This window comes from Hemibagrus wyckioides, linkage group LG07 (assembly GCF_019097595.1).
Source record: "Hemibagrus wyckioides isolate EC202008001 linkage group LG07, SWU_Hwy_1.0, whole genome shotgun sequence".
NCBI lineage: Eukaryota > Metazoa > Chordata > Actinopteri > Siluriformes > Bagridae > Hemibagrus > Hemibagrus wyckioides.
This window is the reverse complement of record NC_080716.1, coordinates 26904416-26921668: the sequence shown is the minus strand read 5'-3', so window position 1 is coordinate 26921668 and position 17253 is coordinate 26904416. Positions and strand designations below refer to the sequence as shown.

At 41.7% G+C, this 17253-nt stretch overlaps 1 protein-coding gene across 1 annotated transcript; it reads left to right on the top strand.

Annotated features, from left to right (window-relative positions):
• The first annotated feature begins 7998 nt into the window (after positions 1-7998).
• LOC131356840 (lactose-binding lectin l-2-like) lies at positions 7999-15444 on the top strand. The gene is made up of 7 exons (XM_058396048.1): positions 7999-8066; positions 8141-8214; positions 8587-8613; positions 9231-9331; positions 9731-9865; positions 14973-15087; positions 15194-15444. Exons 2-7 carry the CDS (start codon positions 8160-8162, stop codon positions 15262-15264), a joined length of 504 nt encoding a protein of 167 aa, XP_058252031.1. The 5' UTR covers positions 7999-8066; positions 8141-8159; the 3' UTR covers positions 15265-15444.
• Positions 15445-17253: the final 1809 nt, after the last annotated feature.

Below are 17253 nucleotides of genomic sequence, written 5' to 3'. Positions count from 1 at the left end.
TCTTGGGACCTCTCTGTTGTCCTAGAGGAGCTGTTAGAAGCCCCATTTGAGCCTAAGGAGGCAGCCTTTGAGATGTTTCTGGCCCTAAAGATGCCTTTCCTCTTAGCCTTGACATCTCTGAAGCAAGTGGTGGACTTACAGGCCCTGTCAGCCACCCCCTCCTGCCTAGAGTTTGATCTAGGGAAGGTCAAGGCTATTTTGCATCCCAGGCTTGGATAGATTCCCATGGTGTCCACTGTGGCCAGCTGTCCAGTTATTTTGTGAGCCTTCTCTCCTTCACTCCTTGAGTCAGCGGAGCAGGAGAGGCTCACCTATTGTGCCCTGTTCGGGATCTCTGCACTTACATACATCTTTCGAGCATGTGGCATAAGTCTGCTTTGGCAGCCTTGATAAAGGCATTCTGGTCTCTAAGCAATGCCTAGTGCACTGCGTAGTGGAGGCTATTTCCAGGGGCTATGAGATGCGCGACATGTCTTCACCTCTAGGCATTAAGGCTCATTCTACTAGAAGTATTGTTTCATCCGGTGCCTTGACCAGAAGTGTTCCTCTTGCTGATATCTGTGCTGCAGTGGTCTGGTCCTCTCCGCACACCTTTATTAGATTTTATAGTTTGGACTTGGACCCAACTCTGGTATTCTGCATCTTACAGGGCTAGTCAGTGTTCTGCTCTCATAGTTGCCCTCAAGGCCCTGCAGTGTGGCATGTGGCGGTATTGACGTTCCCATAGCATCAAGCTATGACGCAGCATTGAGTTCGTTTGTAAGGGAACTACACTGGGTTGCATGTGTAACCCGGTTCCCTGAGAAGGCACTGCTGAACATCCTCTCATGCTTCACTTAGATGCCCTTATGTGGACTTGTTGGTGTGTAATCCTTCGTCATGTGCCCTGTCTGATCCTTTAAATTGGCATGTGTGCACATGCTTCAGACCAGCTTCTTTAATGAAGCGTTCCCATAGCATCAAGCCATGACGCAGCGTCTTGTTCCCTTCTCAGAGAACTGGGTTACATATGTAACCCAGTGTAGTTTTGTCCAATTATAAGCAATCGGATCATAATCTTATAACAGAGGTGTTCAAAGTTCGGCCCACTGCCATTTTTTTTAATTGGCCTGAATGGTCTTAATAAAATTAAAATTGCCTAACTATTAAGAAATTTTAAATGTCAGTTTGAACACTCATGTAAAAATAAATCTGAACTAAGACAGCACCAAAGACATGAAAAAAAAGAAAGACTGTATAGTTATAGAATGTATAGTTTCAGAGCTTGTGTAATTTATCAGAAAACAATTGCTTTAAAAAAGTATAGTGTCGAGGGATAAAATTGGGAGAAAAGTGACCTCATGGAGGTTAGTGCCAGACCTACTGATTTCAGTCTTTCAGAAACTGCTGATCTGCTGGGATTGTCATAGATAACTGTCTCTAGAATTTGAACTAAGAATTTTGATGAAGAAAAACATCTAGTACAAAAACACTCAGTAAACAGTAGGTCTGTATGTGGACACATCCTGTTAATGAGAGAGGTTAAAGGAGAATGGAAACTTGTATTAACATATTAAAAATTACAGGAATGGTAAAGCAACTCAAATAATCACTTTTTGCCTTAGAACAGAAAAATATGACAGAAATCATCTACATTTGCACAGTGTTACCTAGATTTAGCATGAGGTCCTTAATAATTTGGTTGCGTAGATTTTTATTCAGTTGTGTGTGATGAAAGCACAAATGTTACAAACATGGCTCCACATAAAAACATGAGCATTTTGTATGTCTTAATAAAATATTGAAATCTAACTGGTCATGGTGAGTAAGCTAGTCCATATTTGATAAAACACTCCATTAATGCCAATCATTTATGATTTTCATGGGGCGTGTCGTCATTCAATGTTTCACATACTTTTAACCAGTCTCCTACTTACAATTAAGGTGTTTGATTATGGCTTCTCCATCATGGGCTGGAATGATTCCACATAAACTCATTACATACCTGTCAAATCAATCTATATTAATATATAATTAATATAGTCTATAAATTATATGTTATTAATTGTATATATTTATATCAATATTGAATCTGCCAACGTCAAGTAAACAGTGGAGGTTACTCAAGCTGTCCATTTGGCTGGGTGGAATACGGCGGACGTTGCTTCACATATCAGGCCCACAGTTTGAACTGGGCTTCGGCTGAGGTGAAATTAAATTAATTTTAAGTGTATTTACATTTGATTTCAATTTTATGAAAGTCTCATTTATTAGCATATCAGTGGTAGAATTGGTATTAAACATACAGTTAAATGTGATATTAGCAAAAATGTGTGAACAGTAATATCACAGGACAAAGCATTAAATATTTATTTGAAAATAGATGAGTAATTGAATGTCTTTTTCTGTTATATCTGCTTGTTCTATATCTACTTGTTTAGACCTATATTAACTGAATATTTACCTCATGTTTTAGAATATAACATTTAAATTATTCATGGCATTTATACAGTACCAGGGATTCTCCCTTACATTACACATAATTGTGCATAATAACGGCAGTTAATAAACATTAAATGATGTTGCAGATCTTTTTTCTTTTCTAGAAGCACTGTCTGAATTATGACGGACACTTGGTCTCGATACACAGTGAAGATGAATATCAGCTGGTTAAGGCTCTTATCCGTGCTCATGACCACAATGAGAATCCAACATGGATCAGCCTCAGTGGCTGTCAGAAGGTTAGCTAAGAATTAAACAGTACCTGAGTTCAGTCATATATGTGAGCAGAGAATTATATCACTGCATAGTGCATGATTTATTGACTAAAACATGGAAAAATAAAGAAACTCAAACTTTTTAATGACTATTAAGCCCTGTCATTTCCACTGTTCATCCTTTCAGATTTTGACTTTTTTTGGTCTGATGGCACCAAACTCACTTTTACTAAGTGGGATTAGGAGAGTGCTGTGTGAATGTAAATTGGCCTTGGCCTGGTGAGTAGAAACTTCTTTATGTTGCTGTATTTACATTTTATAACTTTTATAACTATAATTCAGTTGTCATGCCATGTGTAAGTATGTATTTCTTCTTCCTCTGCAGGCACTAAGACATGGAATGATGTTCCATGTCTGTGGAGCTATCCCTTTGTGTGTGCCAAGAAGATTTACTGAAATGCGCCCTGCTTCACCTTGCCTTATGTTGGAAAAAAATATTTTCTTTCACTGATGGATGTGAAAAAAAAAACATTTATTAAGGCAATTTACACAATTATTTTCTGTTTTCCAGGAAAAGTTATCATTTTGGTGTTATTTTGAAATGAACTCTTGAAAAAATAAATCCATCTAGCCCACAATAAATTACCTGTTACTTTGGGCACAAAATCTTGTGCTAGCATTTTAGATTTCTGAAACTATGCAACATTCCTGCAAACTTTTCAAAAAAATAAATAAATAAAAATCTATTTTTTAAAAATTTAATACATTTTTTTTGTTTTTGCACTTTTCTTTCTCCACACAAATCTGACAACATGCAGTTCGGAATCCACCACATCTGAGATTTGAAGCAGTAAAGACCAACAACCATCTTCAGCTGCAGATTTTAGCCATATTTTCTAAAGAGATGATGCATTTACATTGTTTCCTTGTTTCTACAACTCATTCATTTTGTTCACTGTGTCACCATCCACTTTAATAGTAACACCTGCACATTCATGCAGTTATCTAATCAGCTGAACATGTGGTATCAGTGCAATGCAAAAGTCTTACAGATACAGATCAAGAGCTTCAGTTACTAATCATATTAAGCATCATAATATAAAAAAGTGATCTTTTTGTGTCATGGCATCACAAACTACTGCAGTTCATACAGCATGGTCTAAAAAATAAAAACTACAAATAAAATTTCTGTTTATCAGGGGAAAAAACAGATACAATAGAACTAAAGTAATAATGACATCTTTTTAAAAAAAAAAAAAAAATCAAAATTCAAAATGTAAAAGCAGTAATTTAAGATCTGCACATGTATTCCCTTTAACTGATTATATGGTGAGGAGACATTTTAATGCCAGTGGGTTCCCTTTTGAGGGAACTCGATGCTGCATCATGGCTTGATGCAATGGGATCACTTCATCTTCTTGAAGCTCTGTGTGCACACATGCCAATTTAAAGGCACATATAGGACACGTGATGAAGGAATATATAAGGGCATCTATGTCACATTACTCCAGCTTCTTTTTCTTCAGGAATCGCTCTGTATATGATTTGGTGTTTGTCTGTTTTGTCTGTCGAGAATAGGGAAAAAGAAGATATATAAAAACTAGCCATTTATTATGTCTTCCAAACAATTCAAGGGATGTGTGCATCCATGTCCACGCTATATCATGGCAGATGACACACATTCTCTTCGCATTGTTTGTTTGGGTGAGCAGCATGCACACATAGAGCTGGCAGAAATGGAACAAGAGATGGGTGAATCCCTTTCTCTTGTCCTTTCCGCTGACTCTGACATCTCCACTTTTGGGGCAATTTCTTCCGCCCCAAACGAGATGTTGTTTTTGTCTGCATTGGGCTCTGAGGAGCTCGATGTGGACAATGACGAGTTTGCTGCTCCTGAATGGGCTTCTCAAGAAAAGCAATCAGTAGCATTTGAAGAGCTATTGGAGGTGATTACGCATGCCGTTTCCAAGCTTAGGTCGGATTGGCCTGATGATCAGGCTACTGGTGTCCGTTCTAAACTTCACGATCATTACCTAACATCAAGCCAAGTGCTGCCTCCACAAAAAAGCTCCCCTTTTTTCCGGACCTCCACACTGAGTACACACAAATACCTGTATTGTGCTCACATGTTTACTCTGGCCTCCTCTAATTATTCATCGGTCATAGGCCTCAACGAGGATAATGCTAGCCAGGGTTGAAGAGACATTAGCTAGCTATCTCTAGCTTGTCTCTGTTGCGACCAGTGCCAACAGGACCCAGTCAACTGCTTCATTAGTTTATAGCTGGAATTTCTGCAGATGCGCCTCTCTGATGGCTTAATGCCCTCCACTTTAAAAGTGTATATGGCAGCCTTTGCTGCAAACCACTTACCAGAGGGCCTACCTTGGGAGGCAGCCTCTGGTCTCTTGATTTCTGTATGGTGCTAGGAGGCTGAAGCCCTCCTGTAGACCACATCTCCCCTCTTGGGACCTCTCTGTTGCCATAGAGGGGCTGCTGGAAGCCCTCTTGCCTATGAGGGCAGCCTCTAGAAGTTTCTTACCCTAAAGTCACCCTTTTCCTAGCCTTGACATCTCTGAAGAGAGTAGTGGACTTACAGGTCCTGTCAGCCACCCCCTCCTGCCTGGAGTTTACTCCTGGTTAGGTCAGGGCTATTTTGCATCCCATGCCAGAATAAATTTCCAAGGTACCTAGTGTATATGTCATAAGTCCTCCGCTCTGCTAGTCTGCTTTGGCGGCCACAAGATTCAAGATTCAAGATTCAAAGAACTTTATTAATCCCAGGGGGAAATTCCTTTGCCATGTTACAGTTGCCCTAATACAAATGTAAGAGAGAAATAAATAAATATATACACCATTACATAAACTGTAAAATAGAATAAATAAATACAAATACTATACAAATATTGTACAAATAATAGTGTTGAACTGTAGTATTGCACACAAGGATTGTAAATTGGTGGTAATTTTAACAAGTGATAATGGAAAGGTCTATAATTAGCGCACTGGGTAGTGGAGGATATTTCCCAGGCCTATGAGGCACGTGACATGTCTTTGCCTCTAGGCATTAGGGCTCATTCTACTAGAAGTGTTGCTTCATCCAGTGCCTTGGCCAGAGGTGTTCCTCCTGCTGATATTTATGCTGCAGTGGGGTGATCCTCTCCACAAACCTTTATCAGGTTTTATACTTTGGACTTGGACTCCATTCCAGAAACCTGCGTCTGAGAAGGGAACAAGACGCTCCGTTGCTTGCCACCCGCCAAACAACCACTTGGTCTTCCTTCAGACTAGTGGAAGCCAGAGTCATGTGATGTAGATGCCCTTATATGGGCTTGTTGGTGTGTATTCCTTTGTCACATGTCCTATCCAATCCGTTAAATTGGCAAGTGTGCACACAGAGATTCAGACCAACTTCCTCAATGAAGCATTCCCATTGCATCAAGCCATGACGCAGCATCTCGTTCCTTTCTCAGGGAACCGGATTACATATGTAGCCCAGCATAGTTATATCCAATTATAAGCCATTGTGTCATAATCATATAACACGAGTGTCCACACTTCAGCCCACTGCCATTTTTTTTAAATGGCCTGAGTAATATAATAATAATAAAATTAAAATTGCCTAACTATTAAGAAATTTTAAATGCTAGTTTAAACATTCATGTAAAAATAAATCTGAGCTAAGACTGGTTAATGTAGTAAAGTTGCCAAGCTCCTGACAGCACCAAAGACATGGGGACAAAATAGTTTGTATAGTTATAGAATGTATAGTTTCAGAGCAAATGTTGTTTAATTTATCAGAAATAAAAAATAGCTTGAAAAAAGTATAGTGTCGAGGGATAAAATTGGGGGGAAAGTGACCTCATGGAGGTTAGAGCCAGACAGACTGATTTCAGTCTTTCAGAAACTGCTGATCTGCTGGGATTCTCATAGATATCTAAACTAAGAATGTTGATGAAGAAAAACATCTACTATAAAAGCACTAAAACAGTAGGTCTGTATGTGGACACATCCTGTTAATGAGAGAGGTTAAGGAGAATGGAAACTTGTATTAACTTGTTAAAACTTACAGGAAGGGTACAGTAACTCAAATAAGCACTCTTTACCCTAGAACAGAAAAACATAATAGAAATCATCTCCATCTGCAAAATGTTACCTAGATTTGCCATGAGGTCCTTAATAATTTGGTTGTGTAGATTTTTATTCAGTTGTGTGTGATGAAAGCACAAATGATACAAACATGGCTCCACATAAAAACATGAGCCTTTTATATGTCTTAAAAAAAGATTGAAATCTAACTGGTCATGGTGAGTAAGCCAGTCCATATTTGATAAAACATTCTACCATTAATGCTAATCATTTGTGACTTTCATGGGGCGTGTCGTCATTCAAGGTCTCACATGTTTTTAACGAGTCTCCTACATACAATTAATGTGTTTGATGGCCTCTCCATCATGGGTCAGAATGATTCCATATAAACTCATTACATACCTGATTGTACGTTCTACTATAACAAGCTATGGTCTGGTGCTCTCTTTCTCTGACCTGTACTTCACCTGTCCTTTCACTTGTTACTATCTGTGAATCTCATTTCAGTTAGTCTTAGTCACCCTACAGAAGCAGTTTTTTGTTAAGTTGCTGGCAACACAGGAAACATCTGTTCACTTGAGTAACAGATGATAATTATTGCAATTATGGATTATAATGCTTCAACCAACAAAGAACATTTTTAACTCTTTTTTAAACACTCTAGTAAACAGCCCAAGAAGACTTATAAAATTATAAAAATTGTAAACATGTGCATGTATACATATATCCAAACAATAGGATGATATGCAATTTTACACCCGTAAGAAATATTACAGTAGAACTGCGATTAAGTTCGTAAACCCTTAAATCCAACGTTTCTGATAACTAGTGATCAATCCTACACAATGGGTTGGAGGAATGTTGGCCCATTCCACCTTACAATTCTGCTTCATCTCAATTATGTCAGGCTTCCTTGCATGAACTGCTCTTTTTAGTTTTTTCAATAACACTTGTATTTGGTGGCTATTTGACCCAGCCGTTCCAAAATGTTACATTTCTTCTGATTATCCATCCATATTCACATCAATAACAGTAAGCCTTGTGCACCATAATACTGCCATCTTCAAGCTTCACGGTTGAGATGAGGTGCTAATGTTGAAATTCAAAGGTCCTGGCTTATCCACATGATCTTGAGCATTTACAGCATTATGCAATAATCATTTATTCAGTTCAGATGATTGTTATTTTTCTTTAGAAAGAGGAAGTTCATGTCAGTGGCACTATATAAGCATCACCACTTACCTTAATTTGTTATATCAAGTAAGAAAAGACTGCTGATTAGATGTAAGTAGAATTGCGAAGATGTATAACATAAAATATTCTTTTTTACATTAACACAAATCATGCTTTTCTTGCAGTGCATCAAAATTTAGAACTATGGCTTGTCAGACCAAAGTGGTGATGCTTCTTATTCTCGCCACAGTAGCTTTGGGTAAGAGTCTTAACTTTATTAAGTCAAATATAACTAAAACTAAAATATTTAAAGAATTGTATGTTATAATATAGTATAGTTTTGATATTGATGTTTGGTTTTATATTTGTACCTTTGAAAATATTAGAGAAATTATGACTTGGTTCCTGTCATGTGTTTGTAACCAAAATGCTAGGATCAAAGCATGACAATGCTTTTTGAACATCAAAATTCATCATCTGTGTGTATAAGTAATATAGAGAAAATGATTGACCAAGAATGATGACCTTTACCCATTCTATTCTTTTTACCTGATGTGGTGAACACTTTCGAATTGTCGTTGTAACCACCAGCACTTACTTTTCTCTCTCTTTTTCTTTTTTTGATTTCTAGCAACCAATTTTGATGAGCTTGTGAAAGGTAATTAAAATACCTCCACAGATCAGCATGATATTAAGAATACCTCATTAGTACCACCGTTCCTGTGTTTTTTTTTATTTCTAAAATGTATATATTGAGACCAAAACTTAAAAGGCAATCTCATTTCAGTTTTATTTTGCTGTTATAAAAAGCTCCACTCTTCTGTGAAGGCTTTCCAATATATTTTGAAGCATGGCTGAGATCATTAGTGAGATCATCTCACTGGTGTTTAGTGGGGTCGTGGTCACAGCTCTGTGCAGGACAGTCAAGCTCTTCTACTACAACTTTGGCAAACCAATGTCTTTATGGAGTTCACTGTGTGCACAGGGTATTGTCATGGTGGAAATTGTTTCTGGCCCTTAGTTCCAGCAAAGGGAAATTGGAATGTTAGCTTACAACAGCTACAACAGCATTAATTACAATTGTATGATTCTGACATTGTGGCAAAAGTTTGGAGAAGAACCACATATTGCTGTGATGCACAGGTGTCCACATACTTTGACCATATATTGTAGATCTCTAGAACTCTTGGCCTCAATATATAATTAATATAGTCTATAAATTATATTTTATTAATTGTGTATATTTATATCAATATTGAATCTGCCAACGTCAAGTAAACAGCGGAGGTTACTCAAGCTGTCCATTTGGCTGGGTGGAATACGGCGGACGTTGCTTCACATATCAGGCCCACAGTTTGAACTGGGCTTCGGCTGAGGTGAAATTAAATTAATTTTAAGTGTATTTACATTTGATTTCAATTTTATGACAGTCTCATTTATTAGAATATCAGTGGTAGAATTGGTATTAAACATACAGTTAAATGTGATATTAGCAAAAATGTGTGAACAGTAATATCACAGGACAAAGCATTAAATATTTATTTGAAAATAGATGAGTAATTGAATGTCTTTTTCTGTTATATCTGCTTGTTCTATATCTACTTGTTTAGACCTATATTAACTGAATATTTACCTCATGTTTTAGAATATAACATTTAAATTATTCATGGCATTTATACAGTACCAGGGATTCTCCCTTACATTACACATAATTATGCATAATAACTGCAGTTAATAAACATTAAATGATGTTGCAGATCTTTTTTCTTTTCTAGAAGCACTGTCTGAATTATGACGGACACTTGGTCTCAATACACAGTGAAGATGAATATCAGCTGGTTAAGGCTCTTATCCGTGCTCATGACCACAATGAGAATCCAACATGGATCGGCCTCAGTGGCTGTCAGAAGGTTAGCTAAGAATAAAACAGTACCTGAGTTCAGTCATATTGTCACGAGGCCTGAACACCAGAGGGAGCCATCGCCCGAATATTAACTGTTTCTGCTCACTTCCGGTTCAGTGACGCATAAAAGCAGCACGCTATCTCAGTCTCATTGCGAAGCATTGTTTCCTTAGTGTTACCTGCCAAGCCTTGATTTATCTATTGTCTAGTTTCCTCGTGTATGACCCTGCTTGTTTTCTTCTGACTTCGTTTTCTGGACTAGCGTTTTGGTTTTGACTGTTTCTACATAGCTTTCTGGTTTTGACCCTGTTTCTCCGTGACCTCGACCAAGATCTTAGCCTTCGGCCCTTTACATTGTCCGCGAATGGATTCTAATACTCCTACGTCTGACGGGACGTTACAGAATGCTTCACCTGAGATGAGTCCAGCGGATATGCAAGCGGCGCTATGCCGACAGCGAGTCCTTATTCAAGCTTATCAGGCGGAGGTCGATGCACTGAAAGCAGCTAACCAACAGCTCCAGCAGCAGCCACTGGATCAGGCAGCAGCTGCGGCGCCAGCGTATGACGCTCGCAGCGAACTTCCTCGTTTTGCTCTACCTGAGAAGTTTGACGGATCCGCCGATCGTTGCCGGGGTTTTCTTCATCAGTGCGATAACTATTTCGCTCACCAACCTGAGGCATACCACAACGAAAGAACCAGGTGCGCGTTTATATTATCCCTGCTAACCGGTAGAGCCCTAGATTGGGCAGAAGCAGTTTGGGACTCCGACCCCCAAGTTAAATCGTCCGCTTGAATGTTAGAATGTTAGAATGTTAGAGTGTTAGAATACCCGGCGGGTGGCAAGGATGTTTCCGTTCAGCTGCTGGAATTACGCCGGGGGGGGGACACAGCCGCAGATTATGCTATAAAATTCCGCACGTTGGCAGCTCAGTCGGGATGGAATGCTACTGCTCTCATGGCGGTTTTCCGCGAGGGGCTCAACCCGGATTTACAAGCAGAAATGGCATGCCGCGACACGAACGCCACGTTGTCTCAATACATTTCCACTGCCATCCGTCTGGATAACCTGCGCCGCCAACACCGACCTACAGCCACCACCTCACGCCCCCTGCCGCATTATAAAATGGAAGTGCGACCGTACACAGAGGATCATTCTGAACCCATGCAACTGGGAAGGGCACGAGTCACAGCGGAGGAGCGTGAACGGCGTACTAAACTCAACCTCTGCTTTTACTGTGGAAAACCCGGTCATAGAGTGCTCCGATGTCCTGAAAAATCATCTACACCACAGGTAGAAAACATAGTACGCTTATCCAAAGTTTCTCTTCTGGCATATCTCTTCTTTGCTCATTCTCAGTTTTTTGTCACAGCATTAATTGACTCAGGCTCGGCGGTCAACCTCATGGACGAGACTCTGGTGCGCGATCTTCACATCCCCACAGTCCCATGCATACCCCCGCTCAGAGTGACCGCCATCAACGATCAGCCCATCGGAGGGGGTCTCATTTCTCAGCAAACCCAACCTATTGACCTCCAACTCGGATTATTCCATCATGAACGTTTATCTTTCTTTGTCATCTCTTCCCCGTCCAACCCCATAGTGCTGGGCCTTCCATGGCTACAGCTTCACAACCCAGACATTTCCTGGAAGGACGGTGACCTCCGAAGATGGGCCCCTTTCTGCATAAAGAACTGTTTTTTGAATCACACTCCTCGTCCATGCCTCGCTACTTCTATTGAAAGCCCAGCTTCGTCCAGTCCCACTTCGCTCCCTCCTGAATACTACAACCTACGTGAAGTTTTTAGTAAGGAAAAGGCAACCAGGCTCCCACCACACAGACCATGGGACTGCACCATAGAACTCCTCCCCAATGCCGTACCACCTAAGAACCGAGTTTACCCTCTCTCCATCCCGGAAAAAAAGGCTATGGAGGACTACATCGAAGAGGCCCTTGCAGCAGGTTATATACGGCCCTCTACATCTCCGGCGGCGGCAGGCTTCTTCTTTGTGGAAAAGAAGGATGGAGGGCTCCGTCCATGCATTGACTATCGCGGTTTGAACGCTATCACCGTGCCTTACCCATATCCTCTCCCCTTAGTTCCAGCCACCCTTGAACAGCTACAAGGGGCCAAAGTATTCACTAAACTCGATCTACGCAGTGTCTACAACCTGATCAGGATAAGAGAAGGAGACGAATGGAAGACTGCTTTCCACATCACTAATGGACACTACGAGTACCTAGTCATGCCTTATGGACTCACTAACGCCCCGGTGGTGTTTCAATCCATGATAAATGAAATATTCAGGGACATGCTCCACAGCCACGTAATAGCCTACATTGACGACATTTTGATCTACTCATCAGACTTGAAACAACATGTTTCCCACCTTCGAGCAGTCCTCCACCGCCTGGCAACCCATAACCTCTTCGTGAAGTTGGAAAAGTGTGAGTTCCACTGTTCCTCCATCACATTTCTTGGTTACGTGATCTCTCAAAAGATGGACCAGTCCAAAGTGTCCGCGATCATGTCCTGGCCTGAGCCCACCAATGTTAAAGGCCTCCAGCGATTCCTGGGGTTTGCTAACTTTTATCGCCGTTTCATTCGGAACTATAGCACCATAGCCAGTCCTCTAACCTCGTTGTTAAAGGGTAAACCACAGAAACTAAAGTGGACTGATCAAGCCCGTACAGCCTTCGATAAGCTTAAGCACAGCTTCTCCTCCGCCCCTATACTCCGACACCCACGACCTGACTTACCTTTTACAGTAGAGGTGGACGCCTCGAACAGCGGGGTGGGAGCAGTACTCTCAACGCCAGCCAGAGTCCGGCAAACTACATCCATGTGCCTTCTACTCTCGAAAACTAACACCGGCGGAATTGAATTACGACGTGGGCAACAAGGAACTTCTAGCTATGAAGGTTGCCCTGGAAGAGTGGAGACATTGGTTGGAGGGGGCAGCTCACCCGTTCCTCATTCTCACTGATCACCGTAACCTTGCGTATCTCTGAGAAGCAAAGCGCCTTAATCCACGCCAAGCCAGGTGGGCATTATTTTTCTCACGGTTCAAGTTCACGGTCACCTATCGTCCCGGCTCGAAGAACGGGAAAGCAGATGCCCTCTCCAGAATTCATGAGGTCAGTGAGTCACCCTCACACCCTAATAATATCCTCCCACCATCTGTTTTAGTAGCCCCCATTCGTTGGGATTTCATAGGAGAAATTAAAAAGGCTTACACATCCGAGGCTCCTCCCCCAAATTGTCCACCCTCCAAACGTTATGTTCCCACCACGTTCCGTCTAAGACTGATCAGGTGGACGCATGAATGCCCCAGCTCCGGCCACCCAGGCATCCATCGTACGGCCCAATTGCTGCGTCAAACCTTTTGGTGGCCTTCTCTTCATCAGGATGTGGAAAAATTTGTACGCTCATGCTCCGTCTGCGCCCAGTCTCGAACCGAGTGCCATCTGCCTGAAGGTCTGTTGGAGCCGCTACCCGTCCCACGCCGTCCCTGGTCTCACATCTCTATAGACTTTCTCACTGACCTCCCTGACTCACAGGGCTTCACGACCATCATGGTCATCATTGACCGGTTTTCCAAGGCTTGCAAATTGGTCCCCATGAAGGGATTACCTACATCTATGGAAACCGCCTTAGCCATTTTTCACAAAGTATTCCGGAATTTTGGGCTCCCTGAAGACATAGTATCGGACTGAGGGCCGCAGTTTACCTCCAGGGTCTGGCAGGAGTTCTGTAAGCAGCTGAAAATCAAAGTCAGTCTGAGCTCAGGATACCACCCCCAATCTAACGGGCAAGCCGAACGTCTGAATCAAGAACTAGGAAGGTTCTTGAGGGCTTACTGCAGCAAGGAACAGCACTGATGGAGTGAATTCCTCCCATGGGCCGAATATGCTCAGAACTCCTTAACCCATTCCTCTACGGGGCTGACACCGTTCCAATGTGTATTTGGCTATCAACCACCTTTGTTCCCGTGGTCCGGGGAGCCCTCCGACGTCCCCGCGGTTGACGAGTGGTCCAGGCGAAGCCAGGAGATCTGGGAACGAGCCCATGTTTGCCTTCAACGGGCTATACGTAGGCAAGTAATTCAAGCCAATCGCTGATGCCAACCCCATCCTACCTACCAAGTGGGTCAAAAGGTTTGGTTATCCACACGCAACCTGAAACTCAAGCTGCCCTGTCGTAAGCTCAGCCCCAGATTCCTTTCAAAATTATTCGCCAGGTTAATCCCGTCTCGTTTCGCCTAGAGCTGCCTGCCTCTTACCACCTCGCACCCACTTTTCATGTATCTCTGCTCAAGCCCTATCACGAGCCACAGACCGCGGGCCCCACTGCCCATGAGCCACCCCCTCCCCTGGACATTGACGGTTCCCTCGCCTATCGGGTTCACACCATCCTTAACTCGCGTCATCAGGGCCGCCGCCTCCAATACTTGGTGGACTGGGAGGGATATGGCCCGGAGGAGCGCTGCTGGGTCAATGCACACGACATCCTGGACCCCGCTCTCATAGAAGCATTCCACCTGAACTTTCCCCACAGACCCGCTCCTCGCCCGAGGGGACGCCCTCGACGTCGAACACCTGGAGGTGTTCTTAGACAGGGGGGTTCTGTCACGAGGCCTGAACACCAGAGGGAGCCATCGCCCGAATATTAACTGTTTCTGCTCACTTCCGGTTCAGTGACGTATAAAAGCAGCACGCTATCTCAGTCTCATTGCGAAGCATTGTTTCCTTAGTGTTACCTGCCAAGCCTTGATTTATCTATTGTCTAGTTTCCTCATGTATGACCCTGCTTGTTTTCTTCTGACTTCGTTTTCTGGACTAGCGTTTTGGTTTTGACTGTTTCTACATAGCTTTCTGGTTTTGACCCTGTTTCTCCGTGACCTCGACCAAAATCTTAGCCTTCGGCCCTTTACATTGTCCACGAATGGATTCTAATACTCCTATGTCTGACGGGACGTTACACATATATGTGAGCAGGGAATTATATCACTGCATAGTGCATGATTTATTGACTAAAACATGGAAAAATAAAGAAACTCAAACTTTTTAATGACTATTAAGCCCTGTCATTTCCACTGTTCATCCTTTCAGATGTTTGACTTTTTTTGGTCTGATGGCACCAAACTCACTTTTACTAAGTGGGATTTTGGAGAACCAAATTTTCTATTCGGAGAGTGCTGTGTGAATGTAAATTGGCCTTGGCCTGGTGAGTAGAAACTTCTTTATGTTGCTGTATTTACATTTTATAACTTTTATAACTATAATTCAGTTGTCATGTCATGTGTAAGTATATATTTCTTCTTCCTCTGCAGGCACTAAGAGATGGAATGATGTTCCATGTCTGTGGAGCTATCCCTTTGTGTGTGCCAAGAAGATTTACTGAAATGCGCCCTGCTTCACCTTGCCTTATGTTGGAAAAAATATTTTCTTTCACTGATGGATGTAAAAAAAAAACATTTATTAAGGCAATTTACACAATTATTTTCTGTTTTCCATGAAAAGTTATCATTTTGGTGTTATTTTGAAATGAACTCTTGAAAAAATAAATCCATCTATCCCACAATATATTGCCTGTTACTTTGGGCACAAAATCTTGTGCTAGCATTTTAGATTTCTGAAACTATGCAGCATTCCTGCAAAAATAAATAAATAAAAATTTATTTTTTAAAAATTTAATAAAATGTTTTTGTTTTTGCACTTTTCTTTCTCCACACAAATCTGACAACATGCAGTTCGGAATCCACCACATCTGAGATTTGAAGCAGTAAAGACCAACAACCATCTTCAGCTGCAGATTTTAGCCATATTTTCTAAAGAGATGATGCATTTACATTGTTTCCTTGTTTCTACAACTCATTCATTTTGTTCACTGTGTCACCATCCACTTTAATAGTAACACCTGCACATTCATGCAGTTATCTAATCAGCTGAACATGTGGTATCAGTGCAATGCAAAAGTCTTACAGATACAGATCAAGAGCTTCAGTTACTAATCATATTAAGCATCATAATATAAAAAAGTGATCTTTTTGTGTCATGGCATCACAAACTACTGCAGTTCATACAGCATGGTCTAAAAAATAAAAACTACAAATAAAATTTCTGTTTATCAGGGGAAAAAACAGATACAATAGAACTAAAGTAATAATGACATCTTTTTCAAAAAAAAAAAAAAAATCAAAATTCAAAATGTAAAAGCAGTAATTTAAGATCTGCACATGTATTCCCTTTAACTGATTATATGGTGAGGAGACATTTTAATGCCAGTGGGTTCCCTTTTGAGGGAACTCGATGCTGCATCATGGCTTGATGCAATGGGATCACTTCATCTTCTTGAAGCTCTGTGTGCACACATCCCCAGCCCCAAACGAGATGTTGTTTTTGTCTGCATTGGGCTCTGAGGAGCTCGATGTGGACAATGACGAGTTTGCTGCTCCTGAATGGGCTTCTAAAGAAAAGCAATCAGTAGCATTTGAAGAGCTATTGGAGGTGATTACGCATGCCGTTTCCATGCTTAGTTCGGATTGGCCTGATGATCAGGCCACCGGTGTCTGTTCTAAACTTGACGATCATTACCTAACATCAAGCCAAGTGCTGCCTCCACAAAAAAGCTCCCCTTTTTCCCGGACCTCCACACTGAGTACACACAAATACCTGTATTGTGCTCACATGTTTACTCTGGCCTCCTCTAATTATTCATCGGTCATAGGCCTCAAAGAGCATAATGCTAGCCAGGGTTAAAGAGACATTAGCTAGCTATCGCTAGCTTGTGCCAACAGGACCCAGTCAACTGCTTCATTAGTTTATAGCTGGAATTTCTGCAGATGCACCTCTCTGATGGCTTAATGCCCTCCACTTTAATAGTGTATATGGCAGCCTTTGCTGCAAACCACTTACCAGAGGGCCTACCTTGGGAGGCAGCCTCTGGTCTCTTGATTTCTGTATGGTGCTAGGAGGCTGAAGCCCTCCTGTAGACCACATCTCCCCTCTTGGGACCTCTCTGTTGCCATAGAGGGGCTGCTGGAAGCCCTCTTGCCTATGAGGGCAGCCTCTAGAAGTTTCTTACCCTAAAGTCACCCTTTTCCTAGCCTTGACATCTCTGAAGAGAGTAGTGGACTTACAGGTCCTGTCAGCCACCCCCTCCTGCCTGGAGTTTGCTCCTGGTTAGGTCAGGGCTATTTTGCGTCCCATGCCAGAATAAATTTCCAAGGTACCTAGTGTATATGTCATAAGTCCTCCGCTCTGCTAGTCTGCTTTGGCGGCCACAAGATTCAAGATTCAAGATTCAAAGAACTTTATTAATCCCAGGGGGAAATTCCTTTGCCATGTTACAGTTGCCCTAATACAAATGTAAGAGAGAAATAAATAAATA